The sequence below is a fragment of the Rhinolophus ferrumequinum genome, chromosome 14 (assembly GCF_004115265.2).
Source record: "Rhinolophus ferrumequinum isolate MPI-CBG mRhiFer1 chromosome 14, mRhiFer1_v1.p, whole genome shotgun sequence".
Taxonomy (NCBI): Eukaryota; Metazoa; Chordata; class Mammalia; order Chiroptera; family Rhinolophidae; genus Rhinolophus; species Rhinolophus ferrumequinum.
In genome coordinates, this window is record NC_046297.1 from 47,525,555 (window position 1) to 47,545,036 (window position 19,482).

General features: G+C 33.1%; 1 protein-coding gene across 5 annotated transcripts in view; it reads left to right on the forward strand.

Moving 5' to 3' along the window:
- The window catches only part of OXR1 (oxidation resistance 1), a 452,988-nt gene that overhangs the window by 392,462 nt on the left and 41,044 nt on the right, over window positions 1-19,482 (forward strand). For all 5 annotated transcript variants that reach the window (XM_033126004.1, XM_033126006.1, XM_033126009.1 and 2 more), the window contains 5 exons: window positions 165-272; window positions 1,185-1,298; window positions 10,723-10,875; window positions 15,392-15,576; window positions 18,600-19,357. In XM_033126004.1, coding sequence (XP_032981895.1) covers window positions 165-272; window positions 1,185-1,298; window positions 10,723-10,875; window positions 15,392-15,576; window positions 18,600-19,357 — 1,318 coding nt within the window. The remainder of the gene's footprint in view (window positions 1-164; window positions 273-1,184; window positions 1,299-10,722; window positions 10,876-15,391; window positions 15,577-18,599; window positions 19,358-19,482) is intronic.

Consider the following 19,482-nt stretch of genomic DNA (forward strand, 5'->3'; position numbering starts at 1 on the left):
CAAATCACAAAATTTCTCAAGTTATCCTATCTCCAAAGATGGAAATGCTACTTATTAATCAAATGTAAGATTGGTTCGTAAACATAGTAATGATCATTAAACCTTAATAGTTCAGTTTTTCTGTTTGAATAGATTAAAATAATTTATTTTTTTCTTTTAAACAGGTTGAATCAAGGGATTCGTTGAATAGTATAGCCCTGAAATTTGATACAACGCCAAATGAACTTGTTCAACTAAATAAGTTATTCTCCCGAGCAGTTGTTACTGGACAGGTATCTTTTTTTTAATGCCTTGTAAAGAACTATTAAGTAGCAAGACAGAAAGTATTCATTGCAGCATAGCTAATGATATAGGAAATTTAAGAATACTTTTATTCATGCTTTGAACAAATCATATTTGCTCCAGAAGAGAAAATTAACTGTCATTTACATCCATATGAATTTTTCTTAATACACATTGCAAATGATTGTGAATTGTCTTTTCAAATATAGTTTTAAAGCGCTTTTTAAAATATTCAAAGCAGTACATGTACACGATAAAAAATTCAGACATCTTTAAAGGTAAGTTATCCTATCTCAGACTTCTAGTTTCATTTTCCACAAGCAATCACAGTTACCAATTTGTGTCCCCTTTCAGAAATATTTCAGCCTTTTCTTTAAGTTTAACTTTGATTTTGGAAAATGTTTTAGATAAGCACAGCTCAAGTTCAGCCTTTTTCGTATGTGTAGTGTTGCACTGTATTGATATATTTCAGTTTATCTAGGCACAATAAGTTTTAGACTGTCTCTGCTCTTTTGCTATTGTAAACATTGCTGTAGGGAACACTTTAATACTATCTCGTTTTCTTTATACACAAATACATCTATAAAATCCTAAAAGTAACATTGCTGCATTAAAGGATATCTGCATTTTAAATTTTGCTAGCTATTGCCAAATTGTCCTTTAAGAACTCCCACATTATATAAGAATTATTGTTTCCCCATCCTATTCCTCACAGTACATATTATCAAACCTTTCTAAATTGAATTGAAATAGTTTTTTACATATTATGGTAATAAATATTCTTTTAATCTGAAGATTTTTACTTTTTCTTTTTATTGCTGAAGGTCATTGTTAATGGCACTTGCTGATATAAGCACCATCTGATTATTAATAGTTCAGTTTGTGTGAATGTTTACTTCCAGGTTTTATATGTTCCTGATCCTGATTATGTCTCCAGTGTTGAGAGCTCTCCATCTCTGAGCCCCATAAGTCCCCTGTCACCAACATCATCTGAGGCTGAATTTGATAAGAACACTGTAAGTGTCCCTACTTTTCAAAGATAGTTGTGAAGAAATCTCACTGTGTATGTACGAGGTGTGATCAAACAATATGGTGAATGTTTAAATAAAAAAATGGTTATAGTAAAAGATACATTGCCATTAATCCCCCTCAAAATACTCCCCCTCACTTTGAACACAACTTATCCCATCATACCACTTTCTGAAGGAGTTCTGTAAGTCCTCTTTCGTGAGTGTCTAGTTGTGCTATTGTAGCTGCCTCAATGTCCCAAATCATTTTGACTTTGGGGAAGAGCCAGAAGTCGCATGGTGCCAGATCTGGTGAATAAAGTGGATAAGGACACACCGTAATGTTTTTATTTGACAGAAATTGCCATACCAGAAGTGATGTGTGACACAGATTATTATCATGATGTAAGATGATTTACGTTAAAACACACCTTCTTCTCCACTGTAGCTCACACCCGACTGATTGCACCGTACAGGTAGAAAGTTGTCACACACTGTTACTAAGGTTCAACACGCTTCTTCCCCTATTGAAGATCCCTTCCTTTCCGTTGGATGGCACTCGGCAGCAGCATTTACCCTATTGTTTGATCACACATGGTTATATCTCATCATGCTGTTTTATCCTACTCAGACTATTGTTAGAACAAAATTTTACCTTTTTATTTTGTTACTTAACTGTGCAAATCCCAGTTTCTAATGTGAAACATTCTTATTAAACAAGATAACTTAAATTGATTTATTAGTGGTGGTGGTGTTGGTCCAAAGATTCAGCAACTCTCTCTTATAAATACCATATAATTAACTACAGAAGAAGTTTTACCTAACAAATATAAGAGTATCGTAAGTCCATGTTCAATTTGATTTTTATTTCAGGTTTTGTGAATATTTATATAGTACTTAGAACTCTTGAGTTCATGTTTGACACATTGCCTTTTAAAAAATAACTTGTCATCTTAGTCTTTCTTCTAAGTATTAACTTCAAGTAATAAATAGTGGATTAATTTAGCATTTTTAAGGAATGAATGTTCTATATAAGTTACATTTTAAAAACGAATTTCAAGAAACCAAACTTTATTTCATAATCTTGAATAAAATCTCTTCTGAAAAGAATTATATTTTTGTGCCTAAATTAATGCTAATCAGAATTGTCAATTTTCATATTGGCCTAATGATTATGTTTACCTGTAAAAGACTATTCCTCCATTAAATGGCTTGACTCCTGTGGGAGATCCTTCTATGTCACTCTGCTGACTTTAGGAGACATCTTTTTCTTTTCTGCCCCAATTTGCACTGAAAATTTAGTATACCAAATGGCACACTAGTTATAAAAGAAATTGTGTGTCTGTGTGTGTGTGTGTGTGTGTGTGTGTGTGTGTGTGTCAGAGAGAGAGCGAGAGAGGGAAAGTGGTGTCTTTTTCAAGTGATTATTAGTTGGATATCTTATTTGTGTAAATATGACTATACATTGTACATTGAATGTAGTCACATGAAAGGATTATTACACTTAAAAGGAAATATTACACTTAACCTCTTTGATGAAAATGAAAGTGAGATTCTAATGATAGGTGTTGCTGCATCAAATGATGCAACAATACCTTCTTGAATATGGCCTTGCCGTTTTCCCATGTGACTTCAAAAGAGACGTACTCAGAAGGGGCAGTTCCAAAGGAGAGCCTTGTAGCCGTAGGTTAATTTAGCTTATGTTTCAGACCCTAACGCAGAATTTTGAGAAGTCTAGATTATAGCTTCTTGTCTAACTGGAATCTGTGGGGCCCTTTTCTGTCCCTCAGCTTTACCCCAAATCTGCCTACCAACTGGCTTTATTGAAAACATGTGATCAAAGAGAAGAGAGTGCTGAAGCTCAAGAGAGCAACAAGACCAGGCCTCCTCCTACTTTAAAATGCTCTTTTCCTCACTTTTGTCATGTTGGTGAATGAGGGAGAGAATAATAAAGCCATATGAATGACTTTTTAACCTGCTATTGAAGGTGGGCCCAAAAGTATCCTCTAATATGACTAGTCATGAATAAATTGTTTCTCCCTGAGATCGTTCCAGAAAAAGGGTAAGAAATGTAAGGATTCTTGAAGTTCTCTTTACCCAGATGATAGCCATCACCTGCTATCTGATTATGGGCAATAGTTAGAAATAATTCTTGTGAACAAATATAAACTTTAGTTGTTTTTTTAAACACCGAAACAGTCATTACTAGATCTCTAGATAATATTCCTATATAACATATAGAAATGCTTATATCTCAATATTGTAATAATTGGGTTTATGTCTCCCATTCTATTTATAAGTCCCTTAGAAGCAAGGATCTTATTTTTTATTAGCTATAATTCATGTTTGTATTAATTAATGTTTATTAGTATTATTATTATATGTTTCCCCAGAAATTGTTTATATTTTTAATAATCACCGATAGGTTTCCTTTCAATGTTCAACTTTGTTTTGGCTTACTTATGAGGCTATAATATTATGTTCCTATCTTTGGTAGCATAAAGGATCTCACCAGCCTTTTGAATAATTTGTTTTCACATAAAAATAATATCTTTGAGAATTTCAGGGTAAAACACATACTGACAAAGAAACATAGAAGGACATAGAACCAAAGTGAGAGTAAATAAAAAAATACCTAAAATTTACTATGTGTCTTATACAACTCTAAGCACTTTAAAAGCATTATCATTTATTCCTAACCTCAAACTTAAGAAACAAGCACTTGGCCTAGCTATCTTTGTTATCCCCTCTAGACCCATTCTTCACCCTTTTGTTTCCTCCTTTGGGAAGTAGATTACATCATTGGGTTCCTTTGACCTTGTGTTTCTGTTGGTTTTGGTCTTTTGAGAGCATTGGTGGAAGAGGATAGGAGGGGGGGGGGGGTATATGTTTATTCTCCTAGCTCCCTCCCTACAAGGTCACCCCAAAGTGACAATATTCTTCAACATCTCATCTCTTCTCAGACAGAGGGCTTTCCACAGAGCCCTCTGTGTCTAGCTTTAAGCATCTTTCTCTCCCCTTATCTCTTTAAGCCTACAGGTGATAATTAAGCCTCTGTTGTTCACCTGGATTTTCATTTTACACTGTATACCTTTGTAAATAGTTGCATTATTAAACTCTTAAATCACTCAGTTTGTTATGCCATCTGTTTCTTTCAGTACCTGACCAATATGGTATTTATTTTATAGATAAGGAAACTAAGGGAGAAAGGATAAATAATGTGTGTCTAAGGCCACTCAATTAGCTAATAGCCAAGTTAGGATTCTAGTCCAGGTGGTCTGGGTCCAGAGCCCATGTTCTTAATTACCAATTTATAGCTGGAAATTAATACCTCAGAAACTATTGCTCAATAAATAATTGGACTCAAAAAAACAAGTAATATTTAATCCTTGTAAGTGAGTGTAGCAATAGTTGCCACTTTGCATTGTCTTTTTATAATCTTTAAATCTAACATCCTTTTATAAATAGGAACCTTTGTCTACCTCCTTTGGTTTTTCCTCTTTGCACCTTAAATTTACTCATTATGCTAATGCACTTGTAGGCTAAAACTACGTGTGACATAATTAGGATGAAATTCAGAGGAAAAATGTTTTAAAGGTGAAAAATGAAATAATTTAAATAGTTTTTATTTATGTTTATATTAATATACTTCACTGAATGATAGTATATTCAGATAGTTATAATCTCTTTAATATAAAACAGTCTTTAATATACTCTAATAAATCTGAAAGGTTATAAGAAAATCAGAGAACTTGTAACAATTGGATTGGATACACGGTAGTATGCAAATATAGTTTTGAAAAAAATTACTTTTAAGAGATCCTATGGAAAACCTAGCCGGTCTTACAGGAAGAAAATATATAAAGTAGCAATAGAGCTTAGGAGCACGAAAAGCATTGGCTATGATTATACTGCTACAGTTATATAGTACTTAAAAAGTGTTTACTAGGCACTTATTAATGGGGGGGACTAAGGCATAGAGAGCAGAATGAATAATTTACACAAGGTCACATAGTTAATGAGTGGTTAGAGCTGGATTTAAACCCTGGCGGCATCTATGTCTAGTTTGTGTTAGGTTCTTAACCACTTTTTTGAACTGATGGATGAAATGGTGAAGACTAGCAGTACAGATTTTCTGTGACTGAGACTTACGATCTAAAACTAAAATACCATAAATCGTAGAAACTAGAAAGTTTGTAATAAAGAACTATCTGGAAGTAATACATAGGAAGTTTCTGCTTGACCAAAACAAAAAATGAAAGTACAGCAGATAATTCAGAAGTATTGTTTAAAATGATTAAAAGGTGAGCAAAAAGCATTGCTTTCCCTTTTCCTCCTCTACTTTCAATAGTTAGGATTCTCTGGACTTTTAAATATATTATTCTTCTTCTGTTTATACAACTTAAACAATTATTAGTTCCCTGTATTAGTTTCCTAGAGCTGCCATAACAAAGGGTCACAAAATCGTTGTGTTTAAACCAGAAGTTTATGTCCCGTTTCTGGAGGCCAGAAGCTGGGAATACAGCTGTTGGCAGTGCCGTGCTCCTTGTTGGGGAGAATCCTTCCTGCCTCTTTTCGAGTGGGGTGTTCGCCAGCAATCCTTGGCGTTCTTTGGCTTGTCGGATTACTCCCGTTTCTGCCTGTGTAGGCGTATGGCTGTCTTCTCCCTGTGGATCTGTATCTTCATATAGTGGCCTCCTTTTCAAATGAGGAGACTGGTTATATTGGATTAAGAGTCTGTCCTGCTCCCCTCTATGACCTTAGCTTAACGAATTTCATCTGTAAAAACCTTATTTTCAAATAAGGTCACATTATGAGGTACGTGGATTAGGACGTCAGTATGTCTTCGTGGGTGACACAATCAACCCATAACATTGCCTGTTAAAAATTACAAGACAATTACAGAATTTAACCTCCCTTATTTTCTAAGAAAAAGGGAGCATTAAGTTTTCTAACTCTCATCAAGGAAATTTTTTTTTTTTTTTAAAAAGAGATTCAATGAATATTTTTTTTACTTCCCGATGAGAAGATACATAGAAGAGTGAGGTTAATTTCCTACAGAGGTCAGGGGAAGCTTGAGAATTTTTGTGAAATCTCGTAAAATAAACCTCCCTCTATTTTAATCATAATAATCACATAATACATTGACATATTGAAGTTGTATGCCTGTCTACCTGAAAACAGATATTAATTACAAATAATAGCAGACATGTAAGAAATTTTAAAAATTTTGTTAAAAATATCAATATAGTTTGAAGAGGTTAAATAATTGCATGTTCTTTAAGAATTGTTCTCACGTATGCCATCCTTAAACTAGTCACAAACATGACTCCCCGCTCTCTTTCCCTTCTCCCCCTTTTTCTTCCTTTCTCTCTATACGTATAATAAGTTTAAAAATACTAAAAATAAGTTTAAAATCACTAAAATATATAATATGTAAAATATAGTTTATCTGTTCTATATAATAAATAGATAAATTATAATTTTAACTTTCATGCTTTTAAACCTAAATTTTAATATATAAATATATGTGTGCTTTATTATAATAAATAGGCTTATAGTGCTTTATTATAATAAACAGGCTTATATATTACATATAGTAAAGTTAAATAAGTATAAAATACCATATATAAATAATACATAGATTTTATATAATTTAGCTTTGGTGCTTTTAAACTTAATTTAAATATCAACTATTTATTAGGGAATTATTATTTTTTAATATGTATATTAAATTTTTTAATATACTTTTTAAATGATGGTGCTATCTGTAATCATACCTTGATCTTATATTCTCAGAACAAAATGTTATGGTTAGTATGTGAAAGAAATAGAACTTAAAATGGGACTTTACATAAATTTTAGCAAAGCAATTCTTTATGTAGAAGAAATCCCTGTATTTGTAACATTACACATAAGACATGGTTAAATTACTGGGTGAGAGTTTTCCTAGATTCTGAATGAGAGCATCATTTCCACAATTAGGATTTAAAAATGGATCCTGCTTTGCTTTTTAACCTGGTTGCTAAAAAGCTCAGCCAGATCCAAAGCCCCTAATACAACATTTACGAGTGCAATTGCATTTTATTTTTTCTTCACTCTCATGTCTTTATTTTTTATTTGTGTCTTATTTTATTCTGTGTGTTGGTTTGAAGAGCCTCAAATTCTTGGTCTTAAGAAGTATAATGTAAATGAATTCTGATAGAGGTGGTTAAACATAATAATTTACAGGTGGTAGTTGGCACCCATCTTATCTATGGCATTGAATGCAGCAGCATAACATTTACTTTAAAAGTAAATATTTTCGTTTAAAATATGCGATACATACGTTGTATGAAATAAATATAAATGTTAATATTTATTGGCCTGTATGCTTATCTTCCTCAAACTTCGTATGTCTTACCTGTATGTATTACCAGATAACATTTCTGCATATTTTCAGTCACACAGGGGCAAAACCTCAATAAAGCCAAGGCAAAATGGGAAATGGAGAGTTTGGAGTTGTTATTAGTTTATGGTAATGACTTATAATAATACTACACAAATCATATTGTATAATATTTAATTATATTGTACAATAAAAGAGGACCATAAGTCAACCTTTTTGGATCACTTGTCCTGGTGATGCTTTGCTTTTGCACACTTGAACATTTGGGGCAATAATTGAGGCTTGATAAGTAGATGTCTATACTTCTGTATTTTTAAGGGACCTTTTTATCCCTAGTAGCTAAAATAAAATTGCACAAAGACGCTTCAGAAAGCATTCAAATGAGCTTCGAAATCACAGCATTAAGAATCAGAATCTATAAACAGCAGTCAAAACCAGCCACCTGGAGATACTGATACTTGATTTAATGTACATGTACCATGTTTCCCCAAAAATAAGACCTAGCCTGACAATCAGTTCTAATGAGTCTTTTGGAAGAAAAATTGTGATGTGATGGTGATGGTGATGGTGATGTGATGCTAAAGACCTAGTCTTATATTACAGTAAAATATGACCGGGTCTTATATTAATTTTTGCTCCAAAAGACGCATTAGAGCTGATTGTCCAGCTAGGTCTTATTTTCGGGGAAACATGGTATGTAAGCTGTAATGAGGTCTGATGGGGCTTTCCCTGAACAACTTTCTTCTCTTTTAAAAGAAATGTACTCTTTTGTGCTATACTTCAAGCATTTGCTAAGCTACATATTCTTTCTAACAGGATTATATTGACAAATTGGGATTCCTATAGATACTGAGTTGTATATATAGTTTGAGACTTTGAGGGAACCTCAGAGATCATGTTGTTCACCGAGGTATATATTCATTTAAGGAAGGCGTTTGATGAATCGTATGGTTACATAGTAGGTAATGCTGTCAGCTTGATTTGGTGGTAACTGAACAGTCATAAACACAATTTCTTGATAGCTTTGTGCCTACTTTCGGGGAGGCCTTTCTATGGCTCTGCATTGGTTTTTTTTTTTTTTTCCCCTTCACAGAAATAAATGTGTATAAATTATTCAAAAGAGTACTTGAAAGGGAAGGTGTGTAGTCAAGCTTACTAGTTCGTGTGTTGGCAACATGGTTTTGCATCTCAGCTTCATCTTACTCACTGGGCGAGTTAGAGAAATTGGCTAAGCATAAGTTGCCTTAAAAATTGAGGTAATAGTATATATACTTAATATGAGTAATTTTAAAATTAAATGAAGTGGTCCATATAATACACTTAAATATAATAAATATTCATAAATATTCATTAATATTGTTAGTATCTCTTATTTAATTATCTGTGCTAAATGAATTTATATATGATACAAAACTCTTAGATATAGTAACTACCAGAGACAACAGGATGAATGTAAAATTATTATGATTTGCATCATAAAATAAAAAGATTGGGAACTTCGTTAATAGATATTAATGATTAAACATTGTTTTTCAACTGTTAAAACATAATTCTATTTTAGGTTTTTAAAAAATATAAATCATAGTATATTAAATATAGTTGTTTTACAGTATTCTGCAGTGGTCTGTTCTTCTTTCCAAAAATATGTGTTTAATGTCTGCCCATGTGCTAGGTGTTCAGCCATACATTTTAGGGAGGAGTATGTGAAGTTTAGAAAGTAAGTGTAAAAATCCTGTCTTTGTATAGGTTTAAGGAATTAAATTTATTAGAGTAGAAAATGTTATGTTAAAATTTGATAGCTCTTTTCAGTATCTCAAAGGCTATGAGATTGAAGAGAAGGCAGGCTTGCTTATTATTTCAAAAGACCAAATCACAGCTATTACGCATTAGTAACAAAGTGGCTACTTTTAGCTCAAAAGTCTGAAGAACCTTATTATTATGAAACCTATTCTACAAGGCATTGTGCAGTTACTCATAATGTATGAAATGCCTCTGTGGAGGTGTTTAAAACAAAGATTAACATCTGCCTAGTCTTCCTACATTGTACAGAATATTGAACTTTGGAGGGGGGGAACTATAAGTTCTAAAGGGTCTGTGAATTTTGATATAAAACATTCTAAGTGAAATCTAACTTTCTTTTTTCAATTAACACTACAAGCAGCAAACTAGAGAGTAGCACCAGGCATGCTTGTGACTTTGTCCCCAGTAGAATTCACAGATATTTTCAGGTCACTTTAGCGTTGTTGTGGATGTCACAAAATGTTGTTTTATAGTCATCTACTTGAAAATTATAATTACCAGAATCACCAGTAGATCTTGTAATTTAATGTATTAATAAGGAAGCATATATTACTATACGTCTCCAATTAAAAAACTGTATATTTTAATGTGTTTCAATGTAACTTTTTTTCTTTGTAAACCTATATTTTAAGTGTTCAAAAAAAACATTTTGTGAAGGCTTCACTGAGACAATGGTCCATGACACCAAAAAAGTTAAAAACCTGTGATCTAATTAATTAATACTTTGTAAAATGATGCTGATAAATTCTTGAGGTTTTAAAAGGCTCTTCCAATGAATGGATTCTGCTAAATTCCTAGGTATTACAGATAAGAACTCCACTTTTTTTCTGCTCCCAAAACCTGAGGGATATATTAAGTGGTCTTATTAGGACCAGTGATTTACTTAAGGAGCAACTCAATGTGTGTCTGCATGTGTGTGTATGTGTGCGTATGTGTATGTGTGGTGTTTGGGATACAAGAAATGTAGTTTTCAACATTTTCCAAATATGACATATGAGTCATATATATATCCCCTATTAAAAAAATAATAATTGAGAATATAAGTGTTAAGTTATGTTAAAGATCTTTACTGAATGTGAAAACAGTGCTATTCTTACCTATATTTTTTACATAAGATATTTTGGGCTTACCTCCAGCATGTGATGAGAAGGAGGAACACTTATTAAGGCAAGCTACTCATTTGGCTTTAATAATGTGCTTATTTTTATTTAGTTTTCTAAAGTGCCATTATTTATTTTTTTAAAGAACCCTGAAGTAGTCCACCTAAAAGAAGCAACTCCCTCGTCTACTTTTACTGGTATTCGACCTGCACGAATTGTATCTTCAACTTCTGAGGAGGAAGAAGCATTTACTGAGAAATTTCTAAAAATTAATTGCAAATATATTACCAGTGACAAGGTAATATTACCTTAGAAAAACTTTCTAATCATGCTTTTTTTATTACTGAAATACGACAGTTTTGCATTTACATTTTGAGTCACCAACATCAGCACATGCTCGAATATTTTTTTTAAATATTGGTGGAATTACTAGTTTGGGTTAGCCTGTATTTTGCTTATAACTAACAATCTGGTGATCTGTTGGAAATTGTTAAAAGCAATAGGAGATAAATAAATTCACTATAATACAATAAAGTACAGTTAATTTGCTGTTGGTAGACTATTTCAAAAAGCACTTCTGGGCACTCTTTGGAGTTCTAACTCTTGCAAATTTAGTATAACACACAAATAGGAAGATAACTGCTATTCATTGAGTAACTACTATTAGGTTGATGCAAAAGTAATTGCGGTTTTTGCAATCATTTTTAACCTTTTAAACCGCAGTTACTTTTGCACGAATCTAATATATGCCAGAAACTGTTTTTGGTGTTTTAATTATTTCATCAATTCAAAAAATCCTGTGCAATGGGTGGTCCTATTCCCTCTTTACAGGAAAAGAAAAAAAACAAAACTATCAGACAAGGTTAATAAATCCAAGGTTACTTTATCATGCCCCAAATTCAAACCCAATTTGAATCTGTTTTATGTACAACACCTTGCTGTACTAAGCAAAGCATTTCTAGTCTGCAAAGGGAATATAGTCAAGTAATACAGAGTTAGAATATAAACTCCAGGTATTACTTAGAAAGTAACTGTAACATGATTCCAACTTAAAGTCAGAATTATGACTACTTCATACTCATAACTCATAATTTATGAGTATTTGGAATACAGGTGTTTTAGTGCTATAAATTTCCCCCTACATATTGTTTTAACTGCATCCACAATCTTGATATATTGTATTTTTATTTTAACTCATGATACTTTCTCTTTATTCTTTGACCCATGGACTATTTAGGAGTGTTTTAGTTTTCTAAATATTTGGGGATTTTTCTAAGTATCTTTTGTTACTGATTTCTAATGTTATTCCATGTGATTGGAGAACGTGCTACTTTTTGAAGGCTTAATTTAAGACTTGTGGTCCAGAATGTGGTATATCTTGATACATGTTACATGTGCACTTGAAAATGATGTGTATTCTGCTGCTGTGGGAGGACTATTCTGTAAGTGTCAGTTAATTCAAGTTGAGGGATAGTGTTGTTCTTCTGTATCCCTACTGATTTTCTATTTGTTCTATCAATTATTGACAGAAGGATGTTGAAATCTCACTATAATTGTGTATTTGTCTATTTCTTCTTTCATTTCTGTTTTTGTTTTGTGTATTTTGAGACTCTGCCATTAGGTATAAAAATGTTTAAGATTCTTACATTGTCTTGATGAATTGACTTGTTTCATTATGAAAAACCCTCTATTCGCGGTAATATTCTTTGGGATGAAATCTACTTTGATGGATACTGATAGTCACTTCAGATTCTTTTTGATCATTGTTAACATGGTTTATCTTTTTCATCGTTTTACTTTTGGCCTGTCTTTATATTTAAAATGGATTTCCATACCTTACGTTAGAATTCACTCTTTATATTGTACATTCTGTGAGCTTTGACAAATGTATAATGACATGTATCTACCATTATAGTATCATAGCGAATAGTTTCACTGCCCTAAAAATCCTCTGTGCTCTGCCTCTTCATCCGTTCCTCCTGCTGAACCCCTGGAAACTACTGATTTTTTCACTGTCTCGATATTTTGCTTTTTTTCAGTGTGTCATACAGTTAGAATCCTTCGGTATGATTGTATGATTTCAAATTGGCTTCCTTCACGTAGCAATACTCATTTAAGAGTCCTCCACGTCTTTCATGGCTTGACAGCTCATTTCTTTTTATTTCTGAGTAATAATTCACTGTAGATGAACCATAGTGTATGCATTCACCAACTGAAGGGCATCTGGGTTGCTTCCAAGTTTGGGCATGTAAGAATACAACTGCTGTGAACATTCGTGTACAGGTCTTTGTGTAAACGTAAGTTTTTATCTCGTTTGGGCAAATCCTAAGGAGTGCAGCAGCTAGATCTGGATGGCATGGTAAGACTATGTCTAGCTTTGTGTAAGAAACTGACAAACTGTCTTCCACAGTGGCTGTGTCAATTTTGCATTCCTACAGGCAGTCAGTGAGAGTTGCTGTTGCTCCACATTGTCACCAGCATTCGTTATTGTCAGCTGTAGATTTTAGCCATGCTAATTGGTCTTTAGTAGTAACTCATTGTTTTAATTGGCATTTCCCTAATGACTTATGATATTGAGCATATTTTCATAATCTTATTTGCTATCCTATACCGTTGGCATTTTCTTTTATTTGACAGATCTTTTCATTGAGCATAGAATTGTAGGTTGACAGGGCTTCCTTTTCCTTCAGAATTTTAAAGATGTTTCTTTCAGAACTTCACTGTTTTCTGGCTTTCATTGTTTCTGAAGACACGTCATCTTTTTTTTTTATTTAGTGCTCTGTACAAAATATATTTTTTTCTTTGGTTCATTTAAAATGCTCTCTTTATCACTCTTTTTGAGTAATTTGATTACAAGTATGATATACTTTGGTGTATTTTTCTTTCTGTTTTTTTTTCCCTCTTACTTGAGGTTCATTTACTTTCTTGGATCTGTGGGTGTATAGTTTTCATCAAATTTGTAAACTTTTTGGCCATATTTCTTGAAATTTCTTTTTCTCTTCCATCTTCTTTGGGAACTCTAATTATCCATATTTTGGACTGCTTGATATGTGTCTCCTAGGTACTTTGTGGGGTTTTTTTGTTGTTTTTTTCCCCCCTTTCTTTTCGTTTGGACAATTACTAATTGTTACATCTTTGTCTTCACTGATGTTTTTCTGCCATGTCTAATCTGCTGTATTTTTCAGCTCTGTAAGTTCAAACTGGGTTTCTTATATCTTCATGAACTCTACTTAACCATGCACAGTGTTTCTTCTATATTCTTGAATATGTGGAATATACAATAAGGATTTTTTTACATTGTATATAATCTTGATTTTTTGGGGGGGTTATCCCTGGCAATGTAAATGTTCCTACAACATACTTTACCATTGCTCATTGGCTTGAGTTGGCATGTGCTCCAGGAATACAAACTGCTGTATTTGAATCTATTTAAAATATTGATCAAAAGATGATTATGCTATGGTTTATATTGAAGTTACTCCTTATTTAGGTGGTTCATGGTCTGCCTAACTGAAAGAAATGCTATTCTGAATTTCAAATTGATTCCCTTTTTCCACCAAAATGCATGCACACATATATTTTTCTCTCCGATATTGCATGCAGTTACTGTAAAAGATAAACATGTTTTATTATCTTAAACATCTGTGATAGCTTTTTTTCCAATTGTGATTGGGTGACCATTTCAGTAGGATTTTCTTTTCTTTTTTTACTTGATTATTTTTATAGGTAGTGTCTGTCATAAATTAAGTTTCATGTTCTTAAAGTTAAACCAGGTAAATTCACGAAGTTGAATGTGGACTTGGAAGGAGGGTGTGATACCAAATCAAACAGGATTTAAGTTTTTCTTTTCCTTAATAGCTTCAGAAAAAACACAAGACAACTCTGAAGTTACTATTTGGTTTATTTTCAAACTTTGGTCTGGCTTTTCATTGTTACACTTACAGAATATAGTGGAATGGAAGTCAAAAAGTGAGTTAAGGACTACTTGGCACTTGAGTTGGAGTGATTATATAGTTTGTTACTTGAATGTGGAGGAATTATAGTTAAAAGCACAGATTGCCTGGAGTTTTTAATATTCGTGGGATCAGCTTCCTATGGACTTTAGTTTGCTCATTTGTAAAATGAGAGGGATAGCCTCTGCATATTTGTATCACTATTTGTGTAAATCTATTTAAACTTTTATGTTTTTTTCATGATTAAATTAAAAATGATTACTGTGTTACCTTAGAGATCACCTAATCTAATTTTATAGATTAAAAACGGGGGCCTAGAGGCTTTGCTTGCTCAATTCACATAGCTGGGTAGTAGCAGAGCCAAGTGAAACAGATTATTTTTAATTTTTTTTAAAGAGATTATGTTATTTTCCTTTATAATGGATTGAATTGTCAACATTATTTATTACAAACCTGGTTTGTGTACATGAAACTACATTTAGTACCTGTAGGAGGGAACACTACAGGAAGCAGTATGCAAATTAATGTAAAACATGGCTCATGCTTTGCAGGACCTTGCAATCCCTTCTTACATTACTGAAGTTACCTTGCTGATATAACTCAGTATTTTACCGAGGCTGCAAATTTTAATACCTGATTGTTTGAGGGTAAATATAATATTCTTCGTATTTTGGCTCTCCTAAAGAGAATTTACTGGGAAAATTTGGGTTTTATTAAAAATGTTTCCATGAGAATGTCTTAGTGTTTGAATATGTAGTATATGGCCTAAGACCAGAAGAATATTAGTAAAAAACATAGCTGGAATACTTTTTGAAAATTAAAACTTTGAAGATTAAACATTATTTTCTTTTTATATTTTAGGGCACAGTCAGTGGTGTGCTGCTAGTTACACCAAATAATATAATGTTTGATCCACATAAAACTGACCCCTTGGTTCAAGAGAATGGCTGTGAGGAATATGGCATCATGTGTCCAATGGAAGAGGTGATGTCAGCTGCAATGTACAAAGAAATTTTGGATAGCAAAATAAAGGAATCCTTACCCATGTAAGAGTGGTATTTATATTCCTTTGCATTTTTAATGCATCTGGATAGTTGACCCTAGTCTAATACTCTTAAGTACTTTTATTTAGTTTTATTATAGCTGCTTTTCATTTGCTCCATAATGAAACAAAAATCTATGTAGTATTGAAAAGATTATTCTTAATGCACCTAGAGCAGTTAGGAGTTGTTTTAGATTTGTAATTGTATATTTGGTCAGAGAACCGAATATTTCAAAGTGACCTATAGTACTCGTTTAATACAGCTCTTTTTATTCAGACATACTATTCGGAATTCTGAATTATTTATATTAGTAATTTAAGGTAATATAAATAATCAAGGGTGCCTTTCAGATTTTCCTTAGAAGTGTCAGGAGTGGGTTTTGGGGAGGCCACATGAGCAAATGACTATAGCCACAGCAGCTTTGCTTTGTATTGATTGATTGATTCTATGTTTGCATCCTTCTTTCTTAGAAAAGTGTAAAATATAAGGGAGAATACCCAAACTTGCATAAATATAAAGAGTTAACCTTTGGAATATGCTGGTCAGGGCATGTGTAGTTATCTGATTATGGTTCAGAACAGAGGTGTGAGACTACGGTCAGCACAGACTTTGAAAGTAATGTGCTTGATCCAAGGAATGACCACAGAGAGAAAAGGGAGGAATGAGAAATAAAAGGAGAAAATAAAAGGTAGGTAGACAGAGAATTTGGAAGGAGGAGGAGAAAGGAAGAAAATGGATAGATAATAGAAAAGAATTCCTCCATTCCTCCATACGTGACTGTCAACAGTTTATAAATTGGCTTCACTTTCACTGATACTATGGTTTATATCTCTGTATTAGCCCACAGGGATGATGAAGGCTGTTTTAAAATTAACCCTTGTGGGGTAGAACTACTTACAAAGGAGAAGGAGAACAAATTATTTTTGTTTCTCAGGCAGACTAGATCAATTGTTCGGATACCTGTGGTGAATAAAATTCCTTATTCAAAAAGTCTTCATTATACCTCCCAGTCAATAGATACTATTTTGGCTTGGTAAATTCATCTGTAGAGGTGCAGGTAATTCCTAGGATTTCCTCTAGTGTCAGTTATTTTTATAGACATCATTCAAAGTCAGTTTCAGCAAATAAGGATTATGGAAGTGGGTGGAGGGATGAGACAGATGGAGTGGAAGTTAGATCAAATGAGAAACAAGATCATATATGTGTGTGTGTATTGTCAGTCGTGGATGAGATGAACTTTCTGTTGCCCAGCTTTTCCATCTGTGTTATGATCGTTTGGGATTCTCTTATGTGAAATCATCTGTAACTGTTCTGTAAAGATGTTGTCGGGCTCCTCTTACAAATCAGTTTTGTCATTCACAATGTCCCCTGGAAAGACCATACATTTGATTCAAACGTTTACAAAAATTCCTTCAAAAAGAAATATCTTTCAGTCTTCTCATATGAATTGATTTTGAAATATTTGCAACAAATCATAAATCAAGTGTTTTTTTTCAGAGTAATGTCATGTGTGGCAAAAATGAGGTATAAGATTTGATTGGTTTTTTCTGGCTTAAATTGCTTGAGAAATTGATTTTAAAAGTATTGTTCTGGAATGATATTGAGCAGTAGCAGCATCATTGGCATAAATAAATATTTAGTCTTTCAGCATATTAACTCTGAAGATTACAGCATCTATCTAAATGTATGTCCTGTTAGGTTTGCCAACTTTATTTCTTACCTAAGGGTCTTACCGTGTTTCCCTGAAAATGAGACCTAACTGGAAAATAAGCCCTAGCATAATTTTTCAGGATGACATCCCCTGAACATAACCCTAATGTGTCTTTTGGAGCAAAACTTAATATAAGATCCAGTCTTATTTTCGGGGAAGCACGGTATTAAATGTACAGGATACAGTTTCTTAAAATTTTTGCCATGTTCCAAGATCCTATATATGCAGTTAGAGGGGATGACCAGTAGATGGCACTATTTCATATTTAATAGAACAAGTTAGATGCTTGTGTTTCTTAAGGTGAATTGGATGCAACAGAGGCAGAGATACGAATTGGACTTCACCTAATGATTTGGACTTTAGATAATTTAATACTTTTTTAAAAATAAAAGTTTCCTATCCTATTTGTAAAAATTATGCGTATCAATAATAGAAAGTTGGAAAAATACCAAAAGGCAGAATAGCAGGAGTTACTCAGTTTCACCATCCAGAGACAGCCATTATTTTTGCCTTGACTTTTCAATCTTTTTTATTTTCAAATTTGCATAAACATTAATAGTTTTTTGCTAAGAACTCATGCAATTTCCATTTGTCACAAACTACTTTTAATTATCATTTTAAATTGCTGATTTATATTTCATATTATAAATGTTTGCACTACCACCTTCCAGAACTTAAAGTATCTAACTTTTCAACATTACTGTTTATATATACAAATACCATTAAACATGGAAATCTATAGATAATTACAAACCATTCAGCAATCTGATATCTAAACCCTTTAGCTGAACAAGATTTCTTAGAAATGTTGTTAAGAGCTGTTGCTGGTAGCCTGAAGAATTCCTGTTAAGTACTTTTGTGTCAGTTCTATTCAGGTTGGTTTTCGGCTTTGCATTTTATCCATATATTTTAGTTTAATCTCTATTTAAATTTAAATAATCACCATGTGTGTATGCACAACTATGTAATATCAATGTAGTACTTTATTAAGGCATTTAAATTTTAATCAAAAATGTATCTAAGTTTATTTTTTATCAGTGAATAAATTTCAGTTTAGAATTATAGTGTTACATCATCATCTTCTCTACAGGTACATTAATTCAGGAAATCACACATTGATGTTTCCCAGATACTAAGTAATTGATGCAAAAGCTTAACTGTTGGTCTATATGAATAAATCAAAATTTTGATACGCTGTTAAAAGATATATGCTACATCCTTTTAGAAAAGACTTTTTAGTATTAATTTAGTGTTAAGCATGTGGACAATAAAGAACTATAATTTAAAAAGTCTAATAACTTTTGTTTACTGACAGAGAGATAGATCACTTATCAGGAAGGGACTTCTGCCATTTAAAGAAAATTACAAGAAGTAACACTGATGACATAGACTCCAGAATCCGGGATGCAGGTAATGATAGTGCCAGCACTGCTCCTAGGAGCACTGAGGAGTCTCTTTCTGAAGATGTGTTCACAGAATCAGAACTCTCTCCTGTACGAGAGGAGCTTGTCTCTTCAGATGAGCTGCGACGAGATAAATCATCTGGTGCGTCATCAGAATCTGTGCAAACTGTCATTCAGAGTGGACTAGAATGTTTGACAGTCGTGTCGGAGTCTACTAGTTCTTCTGATCTGTTAAAATCTGATTCTGGACATCCTACAAATGAAGTTGAGGCGCTTTCTCCTAAAACTGATTTAAATGATCTTGAAATGGCCACTAAGGAAGGCGATCAGGCTACAGATAATTTTCAAGAAATATCAGGCCCTAAAGAAGAAAGCGTAAGTAAAGGTAATGGAGACCAGAATTTTCTTCTTAGTGAGAATTCACTACACCAAGAACAGGATGAAAAAGAAAGTATGCCTTGTGGGGAAGCCACAGAATTTAAACAGCAGCAAACTGTCGACAAAGGAATAAAAGGAAAGGAACATAATCAGGTCTCAGAGACAGAGGTAGAAGAGCTACGGAAACTCTGGAAAACGCACACTATGCAACAAACTAAACAGCAGAGGGAAAATATTCAACAGGTGTCCCAAAAAGAAATTAAGCATAAAATAGCAACTGTCGATATAGAAGGTAAGTGTTAAAATAGTATACGAAGTTCATCCTGCTGCATCTTGTGTCCCTCTTTCCTCACTGACTCAAAAGCCGCTGTGTCTTAGGCACTGAAGGATAATCTAGTGGCCCTTGACTGATGTTTC